Here is a 26587-nt window from a genome sequence, read left to right as displayed (position 1 = left end):
AGATTTTCTTTTGTTTGTGCCGATATAAATTTACCTAGCTAGGTAATTCGTGCCGTACTTTCGCATCCTCGTATTGTCTGCGATACCAGCAACTATAACCACCCTCATTTGACTGGGCTATTTTGTTTTATTCTTTTGCTCTATTTCATGTTCCATTTTGTTGACCTCGGCATCTACACCTTCCTCAACACTGGCGGGTGACAGGTTGGTGTCGGGTTTAGCAGCTTTGCGCTGCTCCTCTTCATCTTTCTCTTGCTCTGCGAGTTTTTGTTCTTCGTGTCCAAGTTCCTGGAAATCTATATCCTCGAAACCGATTCTTTTTAGAATCGGAGCGGTCGCATGACGATATAACGTATGACCATTGACCAGATCTCCCACTTCGACACTCTCGACGCCCTTCACGTTGAGTATTGGGCTAAGTCCAGCTACGCCGAATTGGATGCTACTGGTTCTAGATAAGAAACCGAGCATGTAATCTTTCGTGCTGTATACGTTAACCACTCTACCAGTGACCACAGAGCGAACCCGGCGCCAGTCAGCAGAGTTACTCGGAGCTGGTGCGCCTAGTATTATCGCGTTTTCGATGAGCCCAAAGGCTTTACGCTCGGCGAGCTGTTGAAGGCACACGAAGACAACTTTAGCGCCGAGTGAATATCCCACGAGCGTGACAGGTCGTTCGCCTTGCGCTTTGTTGATGAGAGCGTCCGCAAGCACCTCTCCGGCCTTCTGTGCTCGTTGATTGGCGACGTACCAAGGATTGTCAATGAGATGGCGGGCTTTCTATGTACCTAGGTATTAGTAATCTACTACATGAGAATCGTACATCTGGAAGGAGGACTGTTGAGAGAACCTCCTTAACTTACAAGGAGTGCTAATGGCCATAACCCAGCTGTTAGTGCAGCGAACACGGTGCGTTTAATGATTTCGGACTTTGCATACGACCAAGCGGTAGAAGTGACCAGAGTAGTAAGTGCATTTCCCAGATTCATTAGAGATTCAAGCTCAAAGCGAAGAGCGAACGTCTCCTGGCCTGGCCCAATGCACTTCCAAGGCCCAACTACGTCGTCTTTATTGCCGAGCCAACCTGATATGCCAATGGCAACCCGCAATCGGCGTGCATCGATTTCGCTCTCCGGCTCATAGGTGGGCACAAATGCGAAATCTTCCACGTCTCTAGTATATTGTTCCACTGTGATGTTTAGCGTGAGTACCTAAGGCAGGTATAATATCTTAAAAATGGCGTAAAATGGGCTGGCTAGGTAGGTAGGTACTCACTAGCTTTGCTGGTCATCCTAGCACCGTAAGCCCCGAATAGGCTACCGACCAGTACGCCACTTCCAGCTAATGCTCCAAGGTATCCCGCGGTGGCGGTAGCTCCTAAGCCAATGCCACCCAAGACTGTACCGAGACCAGATGCTAAGAGAGGCGCTGCTAGTCCGCCTGTAATTCCGATGAGAGCTGCGCCGGCAACTCCAGCGATGCCCATTTTCCATCTACGGGATGTCCGATTTTTGTCGGCTCGTTTCTTAGCCTCCTCGTCACCCGACATTTTCTCGGCTGCTGTTAAGAGTCCTCGGGCGACCTTCTTTTCGTCTTCGGAAAGTACCGTGACCGAGAGTCCTAGGCTCGTGGTTAGGTGTAATAGGAGGATGCGTGAGTGCGCATTGTAATGTTCTAGGCTTAGGAGAAGCAAGAGTACCGAATGAAGTATCAACATTCTCTTCTCTTTAGCCACTTTACGTAGTGGGGTTTCGATAGGGACATATAGCTTTAGTAGTGCTTCGGCAATTTCATCCTCATTCTCGTCAGTCTTGGTTTCGTCCGTACTTGATTCGAGATCTGAACGTGATAGTTCTGGTTTCGCTTGCTTCGACTGGTTTTGAGCTGTTTCTCTTGAATTAACAACTTCCCCAACGCGGAGAATAATGCTGTCTCTCCAGTCATCAAAGAACTCCAGAGCACTGGTCTTCAATGCAACCATCTTCGCTTCGCCAACTTCCTTCTCTAGCTTAGTAATTCCAGCTCTGTCTTTCTCTGATGTTTTCTGTATTTCCTTATTTCGTTCATCATTGGTCGTTTGATCGATGTCGACGGACTCGACATTTTCGGTCGTATTTGTAGCAAGCTGATCCACTTGAGAAGTAGTTTCTTTAGGGTCAAATGTGTTGACGAGCCGTTTGCGCATGAGTTCAGTGATATCACAAACCAGAATCGTAAGGGCACTACGATCTTCATCTGTTTCTAGTACGGTTATTAACGACTCGCCTTCATCGTCTTGCTTCGTGGTTGGCTCCGCCTTGCCACCACCGCTCAAAAACTTGTTGGCTTTCCGAAACATCGATTAATTTCTGTTTTCGTTGACTGATTATTTCCTAAATATTTTATTGACTGGACAATAGTTTTTAATCACGATGTACGTAAAAGATTAAGTTGAATATACCTAGGCAGGTTGGATGGTTGAATATTCAAATGCCAGGTGGGCTTGCCGTTTCCTACGTCATCTATCTAGATATTGCTTACTGCCTTACAGCGATAACCCTTGTCAGGGAATACATAGCGGGGAGCGGTACCTAGTACCTCCAACGTTTAGCTAACTTTATCCCCTAAAATTCCCCGAACTACCTACGACAAACTCATCACTTACAGTTTTTGCCATTTTTCATCACTTTTGAGTTATTGACGTCCGGCATGATCTTTGATGGGTCTATGCTGGTTATTTCCAATATATCTCGAATAGTCTCATAAATGATCACGCAAGGCACCTATGTAAGCGCAATATGTGAGAATCTGAATCGTTGACATACTAATCACATTCTAGGATTTCGTTATGGATGAGTTGTCAAATGCCTTCAATACTTGGTGATAGGATGCCTACTTCTGATGCTCCTCAGTGGAGTTTTGCGAGACGAGTAAGAAAACTCAATGCATACCAGGCAGCCAGGTAGGTACGAATCGCGATGAGAACCTTGAACACAGAGGGTGGTGTGGCACACTGTGACGCCCCCAAAGAATATTGCTAGCTGAAAACCCAGATTTGGCATTCTTACATACAGCAGCTTTTGCTTCCAACCCCCTAATAAACGGTGTTAGGAGTACTCTAGCTAAATCATCAAGTCGCCGATTAAGCTGCCGCAATGCTTCCAAAATTCATATAGGGAGAGTTAAGGGGGGCGACCCTGACCGTCTTGGTTCCCATCCTACGAACAACCATCTGTCTAATGATAAATTGACTAATTATGCTATACCTACCTACACAGGTACCTATGCTCCTGTAATGCAGTTAAGCATTTACGGTACTGAGAATTGGCCACCTCTAGCAGCCATTGGATAGCAGTTTACTGTCATTATATAGAACATGCAGGTGAGATCTTAGCTTTGGTTTAGAGGGGAGAAGGATGATCATGCGGTACAGTGATCTAAAGGCGTTCATAGCGCTCGCCGTGGCTTTAAATTTGGGGTATTCTTCAGCAAGGGGACAGCCCTAGAGGCTTTAAGTCGTTTAGTTTCAGGGGTTCCAGCAGAGAAGAGCAAGGCAACACTCGCGTCACCAGAACTAGAAGTCCTGCATTACGATACGGCAGGCATGTCGACAGCAGTCTCGACTTCTTCGGACCTTGGCGATGTCGAGTTGTCACACCCGTCCTACTCATTGCCTACCTAAGACTTAAGTATTGTAGAGCTAGGTTGGCACGCATGATTGACCTTAACACAATGAATTTCGTTCTCTCGGTACCTGTTGGCCTTCAAAGCCAAATATTTATGAGTGAGGTCTAGGAATTGATTTCTTTCTTGGATCCACGTGTATAGGTATGTTCTGCCTATCATGCCTTAAGAAAAGCCACTGATTCGTCGCTGTAAGGGTTTGGGATGTAAGAGCTAGACCGCCATACGAGCAAAAGTGGATCGTTGTCAAGTTGGAGAACTTGGCCTCCTTAACCTCATCACCTTATTACTAGGTAATAAACAATACTATAATAATCACAGCTACTTTATATACTAAGTCTTGCTGCGAAACGGCGCGATGGCTGGGTTTGCAGACTTGCCTCCAGAGATCCGAGCTATAATCTGGGAGTTCTGCCTCCCAGGGCCACGCACCGTTGTGGTAAAAAGACTCCGCCACACACGCGCTCCCGTCGTTTTCCACATCTGCAGAGAATCGCGCGAAGAGGCCCAACGTCACTCATACGAATTAGCTTTCTCAGTGCCGTATGACGGTGGCTTATGGATGACATGGCACCGTCTCGACTTTAACGGTCGACCTGTGATCTGGTTCAACTTCTTGTTAGACCGGCTCTGCCTTGAAAGCATCGTCATCAATCCTGACGAGTGCTACAAAAGTTTCCGCCGCGTACGATCGCTTGGCCTTACATTCCCGCTAAAGTCTTCCTGGAGCCCGTTCTGGGATATTAGGTACCTAGGCCAAGCGTGGTTTTTAGGCCAAACATGGCTAAACCTGTTTCCACGGCTCGAAGAGATTGCGGTATTTAGGGCTGTAGCAAGAGGTTTGGAAAACGACTTAGAATCTGAATTTTTTGATATGGAGATTTGCAAGAATCTTAGGGCAGCGTACTGGGCGCATCCGTCCAATGAGATCTCCGCTGGCGCCGCGATATTAGCATCCAAGATCTGGTACCGTTCCTACGATGGCCGTTTCGGTGACCTTACAACGCTAACCCGTGGGTACCTTGGGATTTATGTGTATCGTCGCGACATAGAAAATACCACTTGAAACACGTGGAATAGAAGGTATGGGTTGAGGATGAGTTGAGGATGAGTTCAGGGGTACCCTCATGATCATTAATGCCTATAATGAAGTTATCTTAGCAAGCTCACATTAAAATTCGTTCAATGCTACAGTGCCTTAACCTTTATTGTGGCCCGTGCCTTAATTCAGAAACTTGAAACGTCGAGAAGGCTATCTCAAGTGCTGTATTTACAATTTTAATACCCCCAAGCCCTAAACCCCGAAACAAGAAACAGTTCGCTACCCGAATTTCTTTCACAGACATATCCATCCCATCCTCTCCAAATTTAGTATTTCAACTAAGGCTTACACAGTTCTGCCCTGCCCGATATTAAAACTTTCGCCAAGTTATCCAGCTGCCCGATAGCACCAAACGCATCATGGAGCGACCTGAGACAAAAACACCCCTCAAATGCTATAACTACAGATGTACCGATAGCTCACCTGAAAATTCCCTCCGCTGTTCTGGGTGCATGAAAGTTCGTTACTGCTCCAAGGATTGTCAGAAACAGGACTGGAAAGAGCACAAGTCCTTCTGCAAGCACGTATCGACCAACGGCACCAGCTCTGCGTCTTTTGATGACTTGGAATACTATCAGAAAGTCGCGGCGCATGATGCTAAAGCACAGGACCTTGCCAATGAAATTGGTCTTGTCCTTCCCACCGCCACCAATAAGTCATCTCTTGCACTCAAGTAATAACCTTTCGCTCCAGACATAAATAATTCTTCTAACAAATATCTGCAGCCTGCCCATACGACGTCTGGTGCTCACGGGAAAAGATACACCAGAGAACTTCTCACTTTTCTTCGGCCAGAACAAGTCCAATTCAGTCACCCAAGCCCATAAGTCTAACCGCATGGAAGCACTCCTAGACCCCCCTGCGGGTTCCTCCATGGATGTAATGGCGAGATCCAGAAAGTTTGACGAGAACTGCCCTCCTCGCAATGTTCGTCCGCCTTCCCAAGCAGAAGCTGGGGAAATCAAGAAGATCAGAGACATGCAGGAAACTATTCGTCGGCATATGGGGGCTCGGGGTGTCGAGGACGTTACCTCTAGTGATATGAGAGATATCCTGGTAAAGAACTTTGGTAATCGATGGTCAGAAGCGCTCCAAGTTTATAACCACGCTCTCAACTCAATGGATCGCAATATAAGGCCGCCGGGGATTTACGATTAACGGAATGCTTGACTTAGCAAACTCGATCCTACTGTGTTCGCCACGTTCTAGAAGATGCATTGCCGTGGTGAAATCTTGGAGTGTCGGGGATTGATCAGGGTCAGATTTAAGTCGTCATTTTGGAGGTCAAGTATAAGTGAGAAAGGCAAGAAAAGGTGTGGGTGTATAATGTACGGTAGCAGGCGGAGCGGGATGAACAGATCCCCCGGAGTTCCCGATAGCTCCGTTTGTGAGAAATCCGTTGTCCGGCTCCGGCCGCAGAACGGAGCACCGGCGCTCAGGACGCGAAAGCAGACCCCCTCCTGCCGCAAGTTCGATATTGCTTTGGGTGATGCTTGACAGATATTTACGCCAAATGACAAAAACCCCGAACCCCTATCTTTAAAAAATTGAACGCTTAACTTGATCATGTAGAATTTCAACCCCTGGAAGGTGACATTATAAAGCACTTAAAGAGAGCCAATGAGAAGACGCTGCTTGAATTCATGCAATTTTTACAACTGCTCCTAGTTTAAAAATAAGCAATTGCACTTTAGGACAGAGCACATATTTTCAGTAGCCATACTGTCATTTGCAAATTTCCAGAGCTAGAATATCCCTACTCCACCCAATAATGCAAGATAGCCATTCCACCCCATTTGGTTTCCTTGGGTATTGAATGCCTTGCCGGTAGAACTCCATATCTTGAATAATGTGTCAGTGATGACTTAAATCTAGCAACGTGTAGACCCTTTATTTAACTCCGGGTCCCCCAATCATTCATGCCAATTTGGATCCTCATGCAAATCATGTCGTAATTGTTGTACAGGGAAGAGCTTTGTTCACCTGAATAGCTTTTAATCGAAGACGTCCGCGTCCCCACCGTCCCATTCTTCATCTGATTCGTCCTCAGAGTCCAAGAAATCTTCCATATCAAAGTGTCGTTCCGTAGGCCGATGATTATCAACTTGGATATCTACTACGTCGCACATGCCATGAATAAATTCATCGTCATTTGGCACATGTTTCGAGACCTTTCTGACTTTGCGATTCAATCCACTTTGATCAGAATGGTCAGCGGCGAGTTCATCTTCGCTATCCTCATCGTCGGCGTCCTGTTCCCTAAGTAGACGCTCCTTGAGGAGTAGTCCGCTCCCTCTAAGTCGCTGGAGCTCTTTGCTAATAGCTGAGGCTCTCGCAAGTTGAGCCTTACTAAGATAACCCATCTCGCCTTCCGATGAAGTAGGTGTTGGTGTGATGTTCGCTATTCGAGTGCTTCGTCGCTTCGGCGTGGACAAAGCCTTCGTATTCTTAAATTCCTTCTCATCTTGCCCGTCGGATTTGGTCGGAGGCAGGCTAAGCACTTTCATGTCTTTGGCAGACTTTATCTTTCGTTTGAAAACTCCCACCATCTTCTCGACCCAGAATTCCCGAAGTTCTTGGCGCTGGCGCCAGCCTATGTCCAGTGCAACCCTGAACGCAATGCGCCGAAGGTTGGGAAGGTTCGGAGCACTCTGCACCAAGGATCCGAAAAACATCTCTGCTGCTTTGAAGTCCCACTTTCGCATGTGTAGAATTTCGATGGATTGTATCGAAGCGGGCCATGCCGGCACTTGGTGCTCCTCAAGAAGTGTATCATATTCCGGTTTGTTGTCGGCGTAGTGCTCATGATGTCGGAAATACGATAGATCCATGTAAAGGCACTCTAATTTCGGACAGGCCGACTGTAGGATAGGAAGAAAAGCTAGACTCAACGACTGGCAATGGTTGATTGTGAGACTTCGCAAATGGTGACCATGAGTCAGTAGGAAACTGGCAAGATCATCAGCCACCACCTCCCAGCAATTGATGAGTTCAAGATGTTGGAGTGTGACTGGAAGTCGATTCAGTAGTGAGCCGGTTACTAGCGTGCTGGATTCTAAGATGAGATGTTGCAGGTTTGGTAAAGCAGATATGCAGGCAGAAAGTTGGACCATCTTGAGATAATTTTTTCTTTCCATCTCCTCCGTGAGCTGAGCTTTCATCGGTAGACCCCAAGAAGCAATCTGATAGTTGACGAAGGCCACCTTCTGGAGGCTGGCAAAACTGGGGTGTAGATGGAATTCTTCTAATTTTTCAAGAGATAATGTGTCATCAGTCAGGCGAGAATTCCAACGCCAACTCTTCAGTTCCCTAGGCCTAACTTCGTGTTGCTCACTGCCGGCCAGCATTTTGAGTGTGTCGTTCGCATTACACTTAAATCGGACGGTCTCATCCAGACTACGATAGGGCGGCTCGTCAGATACGTGGTATAAGTCTACACGGGATAGACTTTTAAGAAGCGGGATCGCATTCTGCAGGCCAAGATAGTTTGTCTGGTACTTCGGGGCTAAAGCTGAGCCTACTTCTATCAACAGAGTCTCGATCTTGGGTCGGTACTTAATCTTCGTATCGGCAGGATCCATGTTCAGAGTGGTGATAAATTGGTTCATGGACGTGAAGGGATCCTTGGTGTAGCGCCACTGATGGTAAAACGGAGGACATCTGTAAAGGGCTGCTAAAGCAGGTTCCGCGAAGGGAGTGCAAGTTCGTGAAGCCGATAACAGGGTGCTAACGGCTTCGGAGACATCTTCTCGGCGGGATGAAGGATCACGGATCGGTGCAGCCACTTTGTCGAAAATGCACAATAGAACAAGATAAGGGAGCTCTACCCAAGGAGGGTAGGAGGAAGGGGTGCTATTAAAAGCTGTAGGTGTGGTTGCAGTCGAACTTGGTGTACGAGGAGTGACTGCCTTTGTCTGGCTTTCTTTGATACTGGTTTGGGCTCGAGTTCGACGTTGGACCTTCTGGGGGCGTTGTGGGTAATCATCATGATTGTTCTTTCGCTTTCGTGCAGCGGTCGAGGTGTGTGGAGTAGGAATGCTGGCACTATCCGAGTAATCATCGTCCATAAATTCGTCAGGTGAGGGGGAGAGTGAAAGTGCCCTAAAGCGAGTAGTCACAACTGGCTGTGTTGATCGGGTTAATCGTGTTGATCGGGTCTCGCAAGCTGGTTTCTCTGGTTTCTTTAACTTAGCAGCTCGGGACGGATTGCTCCGTACTGCTCGTCGAGGACGATTCATTGTCAAGTACGAGGACCATCAATAGTTTGGTCGAGTGGTAGGGGAATGAGCTGCATAAAGATAGGAAGTAGCGACCGAGTAAAGTTGAGTTTCGTAAAATTGGAGGTACCTAGGTAGCTTTTGGGGGGGAAACATGAAGGTGAATCAAGAATGAATAAGTTGTAAGTTGTGTGAATTGATCGGTTGATGGATTAAATCTGACCGACCGAAGGTTTGCGACAGAGAAAGGTACGACGTATGAAGTACGGCATAGATGATTGACTCACTGCGGAAAGATAATAGGTTAGCAGGGTGACCCACTGAATAAGGTTTCAAATTATGATTGGATCTACGTCTTACAGCCCCACCATCTCCTTGATCTAGGTCAATACATAGCTGAAAGCGTACCTACTCCAACTGCGAATAGACTTCCAGCTTCGTATCTAACCCAGAATTGGTGGTGGTTTCTTTTTAGGTACGTAGCCGATACTATGGGATCCATTATCTAGGTAGTGTAGGTACCTAGGCCCCTACATATGTGGTCACTGGTAGTCAATACTATTGACGAGAATAGCCACCAAGAATTTCGCCGAAGCAACTATGTTTAATGATCTATTATTAAACATTGGGAATATATTACATAGTAGGAGAAATAGATTATAGGTTTATACCTAGGTAATTATAAATGTAAAATATTTGTATCTTTAAACCCAGCCGCTACTGCCCACAAGCATTGACATTGACTTCCAAGGTTACAAGCCCATGAAAACTATCAGGTCGTGTAACTAATCGATGTGTACCTAGGATATACTAGCAACAGCGATATAAATGACAGTGATTACATTGAACAGAACACATGGCCACTGCCGCTTTTTTCGCGGATCCTCAACAGAATAATAGGTTAACTAGGTACTATATGTGGCTATTAAAATCACACCCAACGCCTGTATCAACTTTTACAAAATTTGCCAGAAGTTTGCTACGTGAAGTCTTGATAATTTACCAGCAGCCCCAAAAAGTGGTTTGTAAATCGCTATAATTATTTTGAAGTTCCTTGTGATGAAAAAAGATCAACATGTTTGCAGTATGTAGATCCCATAAAGCCTGAGCTAATAAATACCCAAGTCTACCTATATTTCATATTTCATCGAGAGTTCATATGGATATCGGATATAATAGATACATATGTATTTCCTTCAATACATGTAAATATGTCCCAGCTTCAACTAGGTGCTGAAAGAACAAAATATTTAGGTTTTTTTAACGAATGAACTTGCGCAATACCATCGTTGCAGTTGCAAAAAAGTCCATGTCATCCTTGCAATGACTTGGAGATAACCTTGGAACTTGCAAACTTACGGTATATCCATGATGTACACAAGGAGAAATATGTGGACTAGGGAGTAACGGTAGCACCTGGCAGCATATTTGTGGCTTGTGATTCCTTAATTGTGCGGACCCGCTACTAAAAAGATGCGACAGTAGCCACAGGCTCACAACACTGAGATTTCCTCACCCCTACTCTAGTGTACTGCCCCTACCCCTGCAGGTCTGGTGCTTCGTGCTTTTGGTGCTGCTCTAACAGCCTACCTTGGTTAGTTGGAACGCGTCTACGGATTCTTCCACTTTTCACGCATCGCGGACATGTCAACCGCATCACATGCCCTCTCCTACTTATTCTTTATAGTCGGGTTTTCCCTATACTCACCATTGTCATCACAACATTTATGCGCTGGAATATTGGCTACTGTTGTCGCGAATTTCGTTACCTTTCGAGGTTGCATGTAAACAACCAGATCCATAGCCACACACAGACCCAGACCCAGACACAGACAGACACACCCACGCTTGACTTGTTGCTTGCTGCATATTTCATTCATCCCACGGCCCGGTTTACTGTATTCACCCATCCTTACTTCCTTACTTACCTAGACTACACTTTCGTTCATTTCTTAACATTATATCCACTCATTGATTTGTTGGCGACACCGAAGACTTCAATAATGCCTGCAAGGCTTTTATAATTCTTAATTGGTCGTGTTGGAGAGGGTGGTGCTTTCTAGTTTCCTAATTATTCGGAGACGGTCCGTACCTGCCTTCTCTGCATCCCGACTTAAATCGGGAAGCTGCCCGGATACATCCACAGGGTAACTGGCAACGGCAACTGGCAATTGTGCCGCCTTGACCTTCGCCTACATAAATAGGTACCTACTACTTACCTGATAATTTATTTAGGGATCTATTTTCTATCTCGGATTACCAAAACGCAGTCGGCCACAACTTCGTGGCAAGCTGCGCCGATGTTCTCCTTCAGAGATGGCTACCATGACTCCGTACAAACGCGAATTACCTTTCATCCACAGAGCTTGGAAGACTGCCGTCGACCACTTATCCCCATACAGCATGGGAATCAAGTTGTCTTCCACAAACGGTGACACTGTCGTCAATGATGACCATGCCCTCCGCGCAGCCAAAAGGCGTCGCATAACTGAAGACTCATCCGAGTCTACGCCAAAAGGCATCTTGGGCCATATGTTGTCTGAAAGAGACAACGACTTCGAAAAGGCGCTTCGTGTTGATGTGCTTCAGATTACACACAAAGACAGCCCTAATCACAGATCCAGCAACTTACTAAACGGCACAGGATCCCCTGTTAAGAAAGAAATGCCGGCTATACGCGTCCGTTGCAAGCTCACCATCTTCCGTTGGCGATTTCCTATCAAAGAAATTCGCGTACTTTATTGCGATAGTCAAATATGCAACCTCAAGGTATTTCGCGACGCCGATGGTGCATGTCGGAGGGCTAGGATTTATCTCACATCACCATTCCATGTCCCAGCGGAAAAATTATGTGTGGAACGGGATGACGAAAACGGGTTTGACCTAGCTGACCAGTACCTGGTTCAAGCTGAGTTGGAATCAGCAGGAGATCCCAGTTGGCCGCCTGTCGATCTGCTGCCCAAGGATGAAGCCAACGATCCTGAATCCAGCCGCCCTCAGCTTTGGGTACTCACTTCTTCGGTCGTCTACAAGTTCGAGAAACACCGGGCATCTGCTCCTGTCAAGATCAGGAAACGGGTTGGATCTGAGACTGCGCTTGACCTATCGATGGATATGGATCTTAGATGGTCAGCATGTCATAGTGCAGGCAGCGTCACAGAAGTCGAGGTTTCTCCACCAGAGGTTCCGACATCATTCACCAGCGGAGCTTTGGAGCCATTAACAAACGGGCATGTCAATGGGAGGTCAGATAATACAGCCAATGGCCCTACAAAAGATGAGGATGTCTTTATAGAAGAAGACGAAGACCATGAAGAGGCTGCAACTCCCAGTCGTTCACTAAGAACAAGAGAGAAGCAGAACTATAATCTAAAACTGCTAAGTGACAAGGCACGAGGCAAGGAGCGGAAGGAGCGGAAGCAACGTAAGTTGACAGATGCTAGAGTACAAGAAGCTGGGCAGACTACCTGGGTGCTTCCCCGATCTGGCAAGGTTGTATTGAAGGGTTACCAGTGCATAAGATGCTTTGGAGTTCATTCATCGATGAACCAACTCATAGAACATGTAAAGGTTCATCCTGAGTTCAAATATGACTTTGATCCGAGCTCTTCTCGAATCTGGGTTTTCCAACACGGACAAGAAATCCGGCGTCGCTCCAGCTCATCTCTCCTAAAAGTCGCTAGTTCTGAAGATCCGGAGAGCGAGTTGGAAGATTACGTATCCCCTCATAAGATCCAAAAGTCTCTAGCACAGTCGAAAGTAAGTTCGCATCACATCGAAAGCCATCTGGTTTAAATCTATTAAACAAATATGCTAACTTCGTATGTAGTCATTACCTTCCAACACTCCGAAGGATCCTAGGCAATTGGTCCCGAATAACAAACAGCCTATGTATGATCGCCTCAGTAAAGCAATTCTCGAGCCAGGCACATTTGTTGATCCACCTGATATCGACGATACTTGGCTGGTGCAAAAGCATCGGGATATCATCCGCGACTACAGCGATGTTCATCCAGCGGAGAAAGAATTTATCTCAGAGTGGGATGCCTATGTCAACAAAGAATGTGTCACTTCGGATCCACATCTACAGGATGTCTACCTCAAGTTCGTACAGCTTAAGGCGTCATGGTTAGTTGCGTCTCAAAGTCGCATGACGGAATTTTCGAAACATTTGGCCTATTTGAAGGCAAGGGATGCCCTAACTGAATCAACAATCGCCAAGGTTATGGCGATCATGCGACAAGCAAGGGACGAGAAGCGCCCTGAGCAGCCTGAAATTACAAAACCACCGTCCCCAAGAACTCAGTATCGCAAGTCAGCATCAGGATGCGCCGTCTGTGGTCAACCTATCAGGGGGCCTTCTACACTGATCTGCTCTAATATGGTGAGTGTCATTCAAGACTGTACCCGAGAAACACATCATTAATAATTCTTAGGATTGCGAGAAACCCCTTTACCATGCGGATTGCATCCGAAAAGCTGCAAAAATGCCGGTAGAGAAGCATAATTGGTGTTGTAATAGCTGCTGTGACAGCTAGTGAGGGTTATTAGAGGTGTACGCATTACGATATTTCCAACCTGCCTCGAACTTAACGCCATAACCTACCTAAGTACCCATCTAGGTAGCTGGTGAAGGTAGTCATTCAAGAGGTGATTAAAGGCGGTTGGTGCAATGTAAGAGTCTAAATATGGCATCCAAGAGGGGGGTGAATGAATAGTTCATTCAGAGGTCCGGTCATAACCAACATTTGAAAGGCGCGCGATAGGGCATCTTGAAACTCTTTGTAACTACATACCCGCCCCTACTTACCTATCCCTACCTATCCACGAACTCCGTGCTGAACCTTTCTTAGAAGGGTTGGATGAGCCTGCTTTTATACCTGCAGCTCGTGGAGTAATAAACGAATCATAAACCCTTTATCAAAAATTTAAAATACCAATTCACCTTGCACTTTAGGTATATAATGAATTTCCGTACAATTAACTTGTGGCTAGACTTCTTCATCAAAGGTAGGTACTTACGATAACCCTAACATAGCTCAAAATTCCTTGATCAGTGAGAATGATTCTTCGATACTTTGTCTTCCGCAATAAATACGATTAAATTATATCCTTAGCTACATACTTACTAGATAAGAGGTTGAAAGCCCCTTAATGCCGAAAGAATAGGTAAGTTTAAAGCTCCATTCCTTACCGCCTCCAGCAAGCTCCTTTCAAACTACCTATAGTGATTCGCCAATCACTTGTCTCTCAGCATAGTTCAGCTACAAGCCACTACCAATATATAACCACAGAGACGCTACTATCGAAATTCACGAGCACTGTAACTTTTAAACGTATCATCTAATTCTACTTATACATGTGAGTACAACTTAGGCCACTTTAATATAACTGTAAAATATTGAATTATCAGGACTTGATTTACATTTACTTCGAGATACCTGATCCAATCCCCAGATTAGTTAAACAGGTACTTATATCAATTCTTAAACAAGTTCAACAGCTAGATCTAGGCAGGTAGGTAGTCGATTCAGGAGTCGGCCCCGGATCCAGCCCCCGGATCAGTTCGATGATCAATTCAAAAGCTATTTCTTTGATTACTGTAACAGACAGTCGAATGTTCAGTCCGAAGATCAATTCATATATACCTAGGTAGGTAATTACAACAGTCGATTCAAAAGCCGATTCAATAATCAGTTAAACAGTCAGCTCAACAGCTACTTCAAAAGGTTAATTTAAAAGTGATAGATTGAATGATCGATGCAATTCAACACTAAAAGGTCTAAACATTGAACGATGCAGTACGGGAAGGAATTTAAAGGTTGCCAAGGCCTAGATGTTGCGCTAAGAATAATGTTTTATCCAATTAATAGCGACAAAAGACCCTATCAATTACTTCTTAGTTCCTTAACTCCGCTCCTAAAGTCTAAGAGGACTGGACTTCCTGGAGTTGCATCGCACTTATTAGCCGTTCGCCGGAGTCGCCATGGCTCGTAGTATGTTCATAGTTCATTTACTTTCTATTTAGATCAACTTGGAGAAGTAGACCGCTGACCACGACATGGCATTGCAGTCCTTCCTCCTAACAGTCGACCGATTGTCATTTCTGGACCCTCAGGCGTCGGCAAAAGTACACTTTGCCAAAGGCTTCTAGGTGCACATCCGGGAATATTCGCTACAACTGTATCCCACACAACTCGTAAGCCGCGGCCCGGTGAAGCTGATGGTTCAGCATATTACTTTGTGTCGCGAGACAAGTTCGAATCACTTATCGCCGGAAATACTTTCATAGAGCATGCGGAGTTCAATGGCAACCTTTATGGAACTAGCAAACAAACAGTCATCGACCAGACGGCAAAAGGGTTGGTTGTTTTGCTCGATATCGAGATGGAAGGGGTCAAACAATTAAAGCAAGAGCAGTTGAAGGCGGATTCCCAGATCAATCCGCGATTTGTCTTCATTAAGCCACCAAGTTTCATGGCGCTCGAGGCGCGGCTTAGGGGACGGGACACCGAGGACGAGGGTAGCATCCAGAGAAGGCTGGCTCAAGCCAAAGCCGAGATTGATTACGCCGAAACAGGTGTGCACGACAAGATCATCACAAACCACGATCTCGAAAAGGCCTTTCAAGAACTGGAGGACTTCGTGTTTAATGTACACTCATCCAAAAATTAGACGTAGATCAACTGAAAGTTTTGATGCCATATTTAATCATATTAACGGTCATCATATGCGTATAACTACGTAAACTATCATCCGATTCAAGTCAGTGATTATTAACCTACCTGGTAGGTACCTGAGTAAGTTCTCGAACCTCCTTCCTTAAGCAGCGATCGGACTCCAAATAAGTTTCTCCAAAAACGCCCCGAGAGGGGAATGTCATCGCTGAGCCGTGTCCCAAACTCTACCGATGTCGTGCGATCCGAACACAGTCAGATGTAGCCGGTACCCCGCATCCGAGGGCGTTGGAATGCAGCGCCGTTGCCCAATCACCAGAGCTGCATGGGTTGTCGTTGATAACGACCTGCAGGTTGGTCTGTGATGCCCGCGTTGTCTAGGCCACGGGTTGTGGCGTCGTATCTGCGAAGGGATGAAGGGTTGTAACGTTGCGGGGTATATGTATGTGTCTATTACGAGCTGCTGGGTAATTATCTTATTCGACGGCAGCTCGAGTTTTGTGATGCTCTAGCGCACTGAGGCGTAAACAAAGAGGATTTAATGGATTACTTCCTAACCCCGCGATAAGAGACAAAGCCACTTCGGGAATTCCTCAGACTGCTGCAACATGGCGAAAGCTAAGGAGGACGGCAGGCAATCGCCTCGAGTAGAAGGGGATGAGAAAACAGAAACGGAAATGCGACAGGAGGTGGTCAGTGATGAGAAGCATGACTCCGAGAAGGGGCTCGGAAATGAAACTTCAAGGGAGGGCGAACAATATACGCAAATCGACCCGGCCATCGCTACTCGCATTGCAGAAAATGTTGACGATTTTATGGTGAGGATTTTATGCTTTCCCAAAGAGGGTTGTGGTAGTTAGTTGAGGATGAGAGTTAAGTTTATAATAGAGACTCGTGAACGAAGCAAACGAAGCGAATGAGAGGGAGCGGGACATGAAATTGTCTCACGCCTTCAAGGTTTACCCAAAAGCAATAGCCTGGTCTATGATTCTGTCGTCGTGTCTTATAATGGAAGGGTTTGGTACCGCAATCGTTGGGTCTTGTAAGTTGCATCTTACTGAGGCCTGCTCAAGTTGTAGGTATGATGCTAATATGTCGGTAGACATTTCATATCCTCCTTTCCGGGATAAGTTTGGCACTCAAGCCCCTAACGGAGATTACCAAATACCTGCGAGTTGGCAGAATGGTATCGCAGGCGCAACTAATGTTGGCGAAATCATTGGTCTTCAGGTATACATTACTTGTCCCTCTATATGAATCCGACCATATCCACTCAAAAAGAATTGTTTAGATTGCCGGCGTGTTGTGTGAACGTTGGGGTTATCGGTATACACTCATCTCCGCGTTAGTCGCTGTGACGGCGTTTATATTCTTCCCCTTCTTTGCCAATAGCCTCGCTGTTTTTCTCGTCGGCGAGTTATTTCAGGGGATGGCGTGGGGTGTTTTCCAGACCATGACGGTGGCCTACGCAGCCGAAGTTTGCCCCGTGCCCCTGAGACACTACCTTACAACCTATGTCAACCTCTGCTGGATTATCGGCCAGTTTATATCGTCCGGCGTGCTCGTTGGGCTTGAAGGTAGACAGGACGAATGGGGGTAAGTTTTGTGTCTCCTGTGATAATGATTTATGTTCTGAAATCCGCTCTAGGTATAAAATCCCGTTTTCTTTGCAATGGGTCTGGCCTATTCCCATCGGCATTGGTACATTTCTTGCACCAGAATCGCCATGGTGGTGTGTTCGGCATGGTTACAAAGAACGAGCAGAAGTGTCGTTGAAAAGACTAGCCCGTAGCTCTGGGTTTTCTCAACGTGACGCTGATGCGGCAATGGCTTGTAAGCACACAGACCCCTCGATAACATAAAAACGATGGTTGAGTTGAGCCATTTTATAGTGATGATATACACGGACGAGATGGAGAAACAACTTTCTGAGGGGACAACGTACTGGGACTGTTTCAAAGGCATCGATCTCCGGCGGACTGAGATTGTCTGTTTTATTTGGCTTGCTCAGACCATGTCGGGAACTGCCGTCGGTGGTCTTTCGTCTTACTTCTTCCAACAGGCCGGCATCTCGGATGCGGATTCGTTCAAGCTTGGTTGGGGCCAGAATGGTCTTAACTTTGTCGGGACGGTTGCGACTTGGTTCATCCTAAACAAGGCCGGAAGGAGGACGTTAGTGCTTTGGGGTATGATCATGATGTTTATCTTGTTGCTGTGAGTAACCCCGTACAAAGCCATATTAATCCCAGGCTAATTTCAAATCAGAATTACGGGCTTCATGGGCATCCATAACCCGCCCAGCACTGCCGAAGCTTGGACAGCTGGGGCGATGGTCATCCTCTTGAGCGCTACGGCCAACTTCTCCATCGGCCCCGTAGTCTACACCATCGTATCCGAGATTCCATCGACACGGCTGCGCGCCAAATCCATAATTCTCGCGCGGAATGCGTACAACGCGATCAACATCGCTTTCATCAACGTCGTCTCATACCGGCAGCTAAACCCCGCTGAGTGGAACTGGGGGCCAAAGGCCGCTTTCTTTTGGGCCGGGACCAATGCCATCTTTACGGCGTGGATATTCTTTCGATTACGTTAGTAGCTCCCTTCTCTTCCTAACGACCAATTCTTGAGTTGGTTGTATGTGTGTAAATTCGTTTGCTGACACTTAACGAATCTCCATAGCCGAGACGAAGGGGCGGACTTATGCCGAATTGGATATTCTATTCGAAAACAAAGTACCCGCTCGTAAATTTGCCAGCACCAAAATTGACAACTTGGTCCATGGCACCGAAAGCGCACAAAAGGAACAAGTCGACCGTATTATTAGCAACGTAGAGAGCAGGACCGAGATACGCGAGTAGACAAGCCAAGGTAGTCATTTGATGGCGATGGTGAACATTGATAGCGATCGAAAGGCTGGAAATAAAACCTATTGAAATTGATAAGCTTTTATCTGGCCGTTACAAAAGATAGATATTGTGTCACTTAGTCTAAATCCAGATCTTGGGAGTTAAAATTGTTGATTGAATCGACGCCCAATTTTATGGTGCTTGCAAATCACCGATTATCCTTATTACTACACACTGATTAGTACACGCTAAGTTAATAGTAACCCTCGCATAAGGGGCTTATCAACCTAGAACCTGTACTTCTTCCTTTCCTCTCTTTTCTCCTCGTCCCGCTTCAGTCTCTTGCGGCTCTCGTTCGCAATCATCTCGTCAAGCCCTTCTTCTCTCCTCCAGTTGGCACCGACGCCCTCCTCACGCCGACCCTCTTCAAATCTTCGTCGCATCTCGTCTTTGCTAATGCCATCCACCATCGCATCCGGGTCGAAGGATACATCTACGTCACCAGGCTTCTTGCGTTTTCGGCTGCTATCGTCATCCTGACCGAGAACGCGCATATCTCCGCCCGCATTCTTGAGATCATATACACGATCGCTGCCAAAGAAACCTTCGGCTCTAGCCTGCTTCTCTTGAAGTACTGTGTAAGCTGCGCGAGGGTGCGTGCTATCTTCTGTCTCGTAGCCACGTCGGGATTTCCGCAAGTCCAATTCTCCGGCAACAGATTCGGTAGCGGTACCGTACTCTGTAGGCACACTGCTAGCCATGCCACCAGGAGTTTCCATGCCGGACGGAGTCTGTAGTCCAGCACCAGCGTCTTCCTCATCCTCTTCATCTTCAGATTCCTCCTCTTCTTCCTCCTCAGACTCTTCTTCGGGCTCTTGAAGTTCACCCCATAATGTGCGCTCAATAGGCTCACCAGGCGGGGGCGCTGCTTGAGATGGTTGCATGATACCGAAAATGTCACCTCCGTAGAGAGGTCTGTTGTATTCATCCACGGGCGGTTTGCCATAACACCCCGGATTGAAACCCCATTGAGCTCCCGCTGGAATAGGGGCGTTGAGTCCAGGAATACGAAGAGACGGATAGGAAGGGGGAGGGCCAAATCTTTGCTGGTTGATGAGCCATGGTGGAGGTGCACCGGGAGGAATGCTTAGTGCTTCCTTGAGGGGGTCGCTTAGCTCTCCTGGCCGGAGATGTCGTAAATCTGTCTCATACTCCTTGCCCTCGTAGTAAACTTCTCCAAAGCGCGTTAGTTGAGGTTTGCTCTGAAATCTGAAGAAGGCGTCGTAAAGCTTTTGGTAGTCAATATCCAATTTGCCTATTTTGGGTTGTACTCTTTCGCGCTGCTTCTGCTTTAGAGTCTGCTCTGCTTGTTTCTCTAGCACAGCATCCCTCATCTCCGCGATACCGGTATCTGCAATAAACTTGGGTAACTTAAACGCAGGTTTTTCGATACCTCGCTTGGATGAAAGATACTCGCGCTTCAGAGACCAATGGGATGGGACCGGAACCACGTTTCGTTGCGCCTTAATCTGCACTAACAACCGAGGATCTGACGATGATGTATCGTGCCATTCCACAACCTCCGGTTTCCTCACCAGCGCTTTGAGTTCTGCAATAGATAGTTTGTTGAGCATCTTTCGCTTCTTCTTGGATAGTTTAGGAGGCGCCCCTCTCTCCTCATCCTCGTCGGGTATATCATTATCGTCATCGAAATAGACCTCGCCCTGGTTGCCAGCGTTGGCTTCCTTCGCGATATCATCTTCTTCTCTCGATGCACCAAACTTGGTGAAAATATCCTTGTACATGGAATACGCGGGATCTTCATTATCGAAACCGTAGTCTTCGTCGTCATCGGCGGGTCCATCGGCAGGTATCTTATCCGATGCAGCAGGTGCTTTTTTAACCTCGAGCTCTGAAGTGTCAGTCTTTTCAGACACATCATTCGCCTGTTTCGATTCATCCTCACTCGGTTCAACCTGGGGAGTATCGTCGGCTGTAGTAGTTTCCTAGGTAATGTTAGTCATTAAGGCGATGATGAAATATGTATAGAGGATGCACTTACATCCGCCTTTGTCTGCTTGTCTGCCTTCTTCTTCGCCCTACGCTTCTGGTTCTTCGTCATCTTAGGTGCCGCCATCTTGTCTACTTTCGTTGGCTGACGCCTCCTTCGCTAGAATGCGCGACGGGATCAGGCGCAGCGGCCTTTCGTTCCCCAAACAAATAAAAAATGACAGATTAGATAGAAAATAGGTTTCTCCGTTTCGTGCTATTGAATAGGTAGACTCGATTTGATGATAGAGTCTGTGGATGAGCAATGTCTAGGATAATTATCCGTTGACAAGGCTGAGTTGAATAATTTCAACACGCGACTTCGAAAAGTTGAGCTTGAGCCTAGTGGTAGCTTTGAATTTATCAGCCACACGAAGCCACATAGAAATGCTCTTATCAATGTGGCGTACAATTTAACCGTATCGAACCGGCCAAATTCAGCAAGTGCTACAGCGCAAAAGGTTGGTCCATAAAAGTGCAGCACTATGCACGTATCCCACGGTAACGTATTAGTTGGCCACTAGCGTCTTGCTTAATTTGATAACGTACCTAAGATACGGGCATATGCGGCTGGCGGCGAAGCTGGAACCTTGGCATTTTTGTTACGAGATTCACCCATAATTTTTTCTCAATCGCGTCAGTCAGCCAGTCAATTCAACAGGGGTTGCCACGCGGCAGAAGTCATTGACCCTCCTTATTACTTACATTACATACCCTTACGTTGGTCTTGGTCTTTTTATGGATGAATCTGATACTGTACAACCAAACCAAAACCGAACCACATCATAACTGCCGGTCAACGATCTTGGGAATTCTATCTTTCATACATTCATACGATCCTTATCTCCATATCGTTTCGAACTTTACAACTCACATGTTCTGTCCGAAGCAATGGTCTTGTGAATTCCCCTTTTCCTCTGAGTAATTGCGCGTTGCTCTCTGTCGCTCGTTATATCTTCCACCAGCCTGCACCGCAAACTCGATAGTCAAATAACATGCCTCATTCAACGAGCTCGGGTTCGTATCCCCGAGATTCCTCCGTTCCACGATCCAATGCCAAGTATCCGGATGACCACGAAAGCGACCCTGGGTCCGGCCTCGAGAAGTTCCCGGACCATGTCGATTCTCCCGCAATGCGCGCCAATGGTGCAAGGTCCATCAGCCCTGGACTTAATGCGTACGGCATCGGGTTGAGTGGAGGGGCTCATATAAACGGAGATCGCTGGCAACCAAGAAGAGACCTCTCTGCATCGCGAGGCGTTCGTTGGGGTTCTCCGCTTGGGCCGTCGTCTGGTCTTTCTCGAGGTCATGGACGACAGAAGAGCATTAGTGAAGCCTTTAATACTATCAGGGCAAGGAATGGCAGTGTCAGCCAGAATGCCCATGAATTAGCAGATGCGCTGCGGGCACCTATCTCCCCAAAGCTCATTGTACGTCAAATGAACATACGACTACTTGCCCATCATATGCTGACATGACGTCTGTAATCTAGATTCTGTGTATAATGTGGTATATGTCCTCTGCCTTGACGAATACGTCTTCGAAGTCTATCCTAAACGCCTTCGATAAACCTGCAACCTTGACTATGATCCAATTCTTTCTAGTCGCCTTCTATTGTATAACTTCTTCGTGGTTAGCGACTGTGTTTCCGTCTTTGCGAAACTCGATTCCCGCGTTGAAGAATCCTATACGACAGCCTTCAAGGGATGTCATTATGACTACACTCCCTCTTGCTGCGTTTCAGATAGGCGGTCATCTCCTCAGTTCGACGGCAACCTCTAAGATCCCCGTCTCTATGGTCCATACCGTAAAGGGGCTTTCGCCACTATTCACTGTCTTCGCCTACCGATTCATCTTTGATATACGATATCCGAGAGCGACGTATTTCTCGTTGATACCTCTGACTCTTGGTGTCATGCTCGCATGCTCATCGAAACACACATTTAAAGGAGAAATGTTAGGACTTCTCTATGCGCTCCTGGCGACTATCATCTTTGTGACACAGAATATCTTTTCTAAGAGGCTGTTCAACGAAGCTGCTAAGGCGGAGGCAGATGGTCAATCGGCAAAATCACGCAAACTTGATAAACTAAATCTCTTGTGTTATTCTTCCGGACTTGCTTTCCTCCTTACATCCCCGATTTGGTTTTGGAGTGAAGGTGTCGGCCTCATCAGGGATGTGTACCATGATGGTTCAGTGGATCTCTCATCACACCCAAACAGCTTCGATCACGGGCGTTTGGCTATTGAGTTTCTATTCAACGGTACTTTTCACTTCGGGCAGAATATCCTAGCATTTATTCTACTCTCCTTGGTATCACCAGTCACTTACTCGGTCGCATCGCTTATCAAGCGTGTGTGGGTTATCATGGTCGCGATCCTGTGGTTCCGCAACCCTACGACCCCACTTCAGGCCGTGGGCATTGCGCTGACATTCTTCGGGCTCTACTTGTACGACCGAACAAATGACAGCAACAAGGCTGATCGCCGTGCACGTCTCCTGAGTCAAAGTGCAGGACGAGATCAACCACTATTGCCACTCAACACTAGCCAAGCGGTACTTGGCTCCTCTGCTCAAAACCAACAGGTCTTCGAAAGTCCGATACCAGCCTCCAATGGTTCAACACCTCACCCATATACTAATGGATACACCTCTCAAGCCAATTCCGGACCGGAAGACTTTAAGAAAAGCGATGATGCTGGTAAGGGCCGGCAGAGAGGGAGCAGTAATGCAGCTTGGTTGCCACCCGGTACCAAGCAAGAGGAGACTTGGAGGTATCAAGATAGAATTAGTGCTCGATGATTATGGACTCTCCGGAGAGTCAACAGGGCCTTGCAGGCTCATGATACATTGGATGATGCTCATAGAGGGTGGCTTCTTTTTCTTTGCAAGGCAGGATAAGGCAGTGTGCCCAAGCCATTTAAGGCCGTTCCAAGGTTGCTGCCGCCATGATCTTGTATAGGTGGATATCTTGGTGTTTACGGGCTAGGGCCAGCAAGGCATAAAGTGGATTGGAGTTATAGTGTGGTTTGACCTATTTGGTCATTTGTACAAGTATCCTGCAAATCAATAGGATGCATATTCTGCATTGGAGTCGGGTTTAGATATGCTTAAAAGGCATAGGATACCATCACTTCATTTTTCCAGTTTAATTCTGGATCGGACCGGACCGGACATATGGAGATAGACCTTAGAAACGCGTACTTGATAATATTATGTTGTATGAAGCAATTTTAATGCTGTGGTTCTGTACTCTATATATGAATGTGTATATATGTGTGTATACGGATTTATATTATATGCACTAAGTTCTAGAAAAATTCATTCATTAATCTGATTTGCCAATTATTTTGATCTGTGAACTTTATAACAACCTGGGAACATTAGAATATTTCGTTATCAGATTGTGCGGACGTGCTGCAAATCGTAGAGCTTAAACTTAGTGGGGTAGCGTTCGGGTAGTTTCGTAAGATCATGTGATAGATCACGTGAATATACTAGAACACTAGTGGAGCTTCCCTCACTGGTGCAGGTTCATCCGGACCAAATGACCGCCAGCGCCATTTTCACCTCGACCTTTGCTTCAAATTATTTCCTCCACCCCAGACTCATCACCTCCTCCACTCCATCCATTCTTTATCGCTCTTAGGTCATCTTTCAAGATGTTCAAGAGGTAAGTTTATATAAGTTAATCAACTTTTTTCGACCTTTCTCGTTGTCAATTGGGATCAATTGAGCTGATCAAGGATTTTTTACCCCGACTTAGCGGCCTCTCCTCCTTCGCGAGAGCTGCCCGGCCGGCCTTCGCCGCACCCACGAGGCGCGCATTAAAGCCTGCTACTTCTGCATTCAGATTTCCTCTTAGCAGTCGGTTAGCGAGCACATCCAGTGCAGGTGATGGCAAGATTTACCAGGTGAGTTGGCGCAAGCCGCGGCTAGCAAAGCTTTGTCGGACAACGGGAAACGGAATCGGAACGGAGCTAATGGGATATGTCAACAGGTCATCGGTGCCGTCGTCGATGGTTAGTAAAGGCCTCAATTGCTATTAATGAGCTTTCCAACTACATTTAGAGCTGGTTATATTAACCTAACTCTTTTTAATAGTCAAGTTCGACACTGCGAAACTCCCTGCCATTCTAAACGCTTTGGAGACAACCAATAACGGCCAAAAGCTTGTCCTCGAAGTCTCTGTAAGCTTAACCTCCCCACCGTTATATAGGTTAAAATTATTTCTAATATAAAACAGCAACATCTGGGTGAAAATGTCGTCCGTTGCATTGCCATGGATGGTAGGTCGTCGCATTAGAAAAAAATTCGCGCGCGAATATCAACTCACATTTTCATAGGTACCGAGGGTCTTACCCGAGGCGCCAAGGCCACCGACACTGGCGCTCCCATCACAATTCCCGTCGGCCCCGCCACTCTCGGCCGTATCATAAACGTCACTGGTGACCCGATCGACGAGCGTGGCCCCATCAAGACCGACAAGTTCCTTCCTATCCACGCCGACCCCCCAGAGTTCATTGAGCAATCTACCTCTGCAGAGATTTTGGTTACTGGTATCAAGGTTGTCGATCTTTTGGCTCCCTATGCTCGTGGTGGAAAGATTGGTCTCTTCGGTGGTGCTGGTGTCGGTAAGACTGTGTTCATTCAGGAGCTTATCAACAACATCGCCAAGGCCCACGGTGGTTACTCTGTCTTCACCGGTGTCGGCGAGCGAACCCGTGAGGGTAACGATTTGTACCACGAAATGCAAGAGACCTCCGTCATTCAACTCGATGGCGAGTCCAAGGTCGCCCTTGTGTTCGGTCAGATGAACGAGCCTCCCGGAGCTCGTGCCCGTGTTGCCCTTACTGGTCTAACGATTGCTGAGTACTTCCGTGACCAAGAAGGCCAGGATGGTAAGAATGATCAATGATCCCTGTATGCGACTAATGAAAATTTATTAATTGTCTATAGTGCTTCTCTTCATCGACAACATTTTCCGATTCACCCAAGCCGGTTCTGAGGTGTCTGCCCTGCTAGGTCGTATCCCCTCTGCCGTCGGTTACCAACCTACCCTCGCCATTGATATGGGTGGTATGCAAGAACGAATTACCACCACTACCAAGGGTTCCATTACCTCTGTCCAGGCTGTCTACGTCCCTGCTGACGATTTGACTGATCCTGCCCCTGCCACTACCTTCGCCCATTTGGACGCCACCACTGTGTTGTCCCGTGGTATCTCTGAGTTGGGTATCTACCCCGCTGTCGACCCTCTCGACTCTAAGTCCCGTATGCTTGACCCTCGTGTCGTTGGTCAGGACCACTACGACACCGCCACCCGTGTCCAACAAATCCTCCAGGAGTACAAGTCTCTCCAAGATATCATCGCTATTTTGGGTATGGACGAATTGTCGGAAGCTGACAAGCTTACCGTCGAGCGTGCCCGAAAGATCCAGCGTTTCTTGAGCCAGCCTTTCACGGTTGCCCAGGTTTTCACTGGTATCGAGGGTCAGCTAGTCGACCTTAAGGCCACCATCGCCTCCTTCAAGGCCATCTTGGCTGGTGAGGGTGATGACCTCCCCGAAGGTGCCTTCTACATGGTTGGCGACTTTGCGTCAGCTAAGGCGAAGGGTGAGAAGATCTTGGCGGAACTGGAGAAGTCGTAGGGGGATAATATGGACTGCTATTAAATAGACGCTGCCGAAAAATAGGTAGTGACCTGTGTATATCTAGAAAAGGAGCAGTGCGGTCTGATGATTTCCCTTGGCTCAATCAAGTTCCTGTGTGAGCTGTATACCTCAAAAATCCACCCTAATTTCCTAAACGTCAACTGGTCTTTTGCGTATCTTCGTGATTTGATACCACCTATCAGGTAAGAGATAAGCGTATTTATAATCCGTAGTCTACATGAACCCGAGTAATGGTATGTCATAACGAAACTGGATGTAAGGGTCGTTTCCTCTCCAGCGCGTATACTCAGGAAATTCCCAACAGAAACGTCACCTGTAGTCAGGATGAACGGCAACATCTCAAGCAAGACACGT

The 26587-nt window shown here is 46.8% G+C and overlaps 10 protein-coding genes across 10 annotated transcripts; 7 read left to right on the top strand and 3 right to left on the bottom strand.

The window, feature by feature from the left end:
• Nucleotides 1–32: 32 nt before the first annotated feature.
• GGS22DRAFT_143090 (DUF726-domain-containing protein) lies at nucleotides 33–2351 on the bottom strand. The gene is made up of 3 exons (XM_047958783.1): nucleotides 1276–2351; nucleotides 864–1189; nucleotides 33–780 (listed from the first exon to the last, which is right to left on the bottom strand). The coding sequence occupies exons 1-3, from the start codon at nucleotides 2336–2338 to the stop codon at nucleotides 118–120; spliced, it is 2052 nt and encodes a 683-aa protein (XP_047819221.1). The 5' UTR covers nucleotides 2339–2351; the 3' UTR covers nucleotides 33–117.
• Nucleotides 2352–3362: 1011 nt separating this feature from the next.
• Nucleotides 3363–4849, top strand: GGS22DRAFT_163584 (uncharacterized protein). The gene is made up of 2 exons (XM_047961392.1): nucleotides 3363–3807; nucleotides 3860–4849. The coding sequence occupies exon 2, from the start codon at nucleotides 4022–4024 to the stop codon at nucleotides 4727–4729; it is 708 nt and encodes a 235-aa protein (XP_047819220.1). The 5' UTR covers nucleotides 3363–3807; nucleotides 3860–4021; the 3' UTR covers nucleotides 4730–4849.
• Nucleotides 4850–4879: 30 nt separating this feature from the next.
• GGS22DRAFT_143058 (uncharacterized protein) lies at nucleotides 4880–5947 on the top strand. The gene is made up of 3 exons (XM_047958781.1): nucleotides 4880–4979; nucleotides 5059–5438; nucleotides 5491–5947. The coding sequence occupies exons 2-3, from the start codon at nucleotides 5125–5127 to the stop codon at nucleotides 5921–5923; spliced, it is 747 nt and encodes a 248-aa protein (XP_047819219.1). The 5' UTR covers nucleotides 4880–4979; nucleotides 5059–5124; the 3' UTR covers nucleotides 5924–5947.
• An 812-nt stretch (nucleotides 5948–6759) lies between these two features.
• GGS22DRAFT_179894 (uncharacterized protein) lies at nucleotides 6760–9840 on the bottom strand (the record flags this gene model as incomplete). Its single annotated transcript, XM_047963717.1, has 2 exons — nucleotides 6760–8960; nucleotides 9825–9840. 2 exons carry the CDS (start codon nucleotides 9838–9840, stop codon nucleotides 6760–6762), a joined length of 2217 nt encoding a protein of 738 aa, XP_047819218.1.
• An 809-nt stretch (nucleotides 9841–10649) lies between these two features.
• GGS22DRAFT_163581 (uncharacterized protein) lies at nucleotides 10650–13909 on the top strand. The gene is made up of 3 exons (XM_047961391.1): nucleotides 10650–12741; nucleotides 12812–13366; nucleotides 13419–13909. The coding sequence occupies exons 1-3, from the start codon at nucleotides 11299–11301 to the stop codon at nucleotides 13518–13520; spliced, it is 2100 nt and encodes a 699-aa protein (XP_047819217.1). The 5' UTR covers nucleotides 10650–11298; the 3' UTR covers nucleotides 13521–13909.
• Nucleotides 13910–14901: 992 nt separating this feature from the next.
• On the top strand, nucleotides 14902–15710 carry GGS22DRAFT_163580 (guanylate kinase). The gene is made up of 2 exons (XM_047961390.1): nucleotides 14902–14978; nucleotides 15056–15710. Exons 1-2 carry the CDS (start codon nucleotides 14969–14971, stop codon nucleotides 15655–15657), a joined length of 612 nt encoding a protein of 203 aa, XP_047819216.1. The 5' UTR covers nucleotides 14902–14968; the 3' UTR covers nucleotides 15658–15710.
• Nucleotides 15711–15716: 6 nt separating this feature from the next.
• Nucleotides 15717–18638, top strand: GGS22DRAFT_163576 (sugar transporter). The gene is made up of 8 exons (XM_047961389.1): nucleotides 15717–16477; nucleotides 16548–16701; nucleotides 16762–16889; nucleotides 16951–17255; nucleotides 17308–17492; nucleotides 17552–17873; nucleotides 17925–18250; nucleotides 18342–18638. The coding sequence occupies exons 1-8, from the start codon at nucleotides 16268–16270 to the stop codon at nucleotides 18518–18520; spliced, it is 1809 nt and encodes a 602-aa protein (XP_047819215.1). The 5' UTR covers nucleotides 15717–16267; the 3' UTR covers nucleotides 18521–18638.
• Nucleotides 18639–20850, bottom strand: GGS22DRAFT_163568 (DUF382-domain-containing protein). Its single transcript, XM_047961388.1, has 2 exons — nucleotides 20571–20850; nucleotides 18639–20514 (listed from the first exon to the last, which is right to left on the bottom strand). Exons 1-2 carry the CDS (start codon nucleotides 20643–20645, stop codon nucleotides 18796–18798), a joined length of 1794 nt encoding a protein of 597 aa, XP_047819214.1. The 5' UTR covers nucleotides 20646–20850; the 3' UTR covers nucleotides 18639–18795.
• A 200-nt stretch (nucleotides 20851–21050) lies between these two features.
• On the top strand, nucleotides 21051–23782 carry GGS22DRAFT_163566 (TPT-domain-containing protein). Its single transcript, XM_047961387.1, has 2 exons — nucleotides 21051–21987; nucleotides 22050–23782. Exons 1-2 carry the CDS (start codon nucleotides 21553–21555, stop codon nucleotides 23358–23360), a joined length of 1746 nt encoding a protein of 581 aa, XP_047819213.1. The 5' UTR covers nucleotides 21051–21552; the 3' UTR covers nucleotides 23361–23782.
• A 335-nt stretch (nucleotides 23783–24117) lies between these two features.
• Nucleotides 24118–26367, top strand: GGS22DRAFT_163564 (ATP synthase beta chain mitochondrial precursor). Its single transcript, XM_047961386.1, has 7 exons — nucleotides 24118–24231; nucleotides 24325–24472; nucleotides 24559–24580; nucleotides 24663–24748; nucleotides 24805–24847; nucleotides 24905–25459; nucleotides 25518–26367. The coding sequence occupies exons 1-7, from the start codon at nucleotides 24221–24223 to the stop codon at nucleotides 26207–26209; spliced, it is 1557 nt and encodes a 518-aa protein (XP_047819212.1). The 5' UTR covers nucleotides 24118–24220; the 3' UTR covers nucleotides 26210–26367.
• Nucleotides 26368–26587: the final 220 nt, after the last annotated feature.

The sequence above is a fragment of the Annulohypoxylon maeteangense genome, assembly GCF_022496945.1.
Source record: "Annulohypoxylon maeteangense strain CBS 123835 unplaced genomic scaffold GGS22scaffold_8, whole genome shotgun sequence".
Classification (NCBI taxonomy): Eukaryota; Fungi; Ascomycota; class Sordariomycetes; order Xylariales; family Hypoxylaceae; genus Annulohypoxylon; species Annulohypoxylon maeteangense.
The sequence above is the reverse complement of the archived record's forward strand: the minus strand, read 5'-3'. Positions and strand labels throughout refer to the sequence as shown.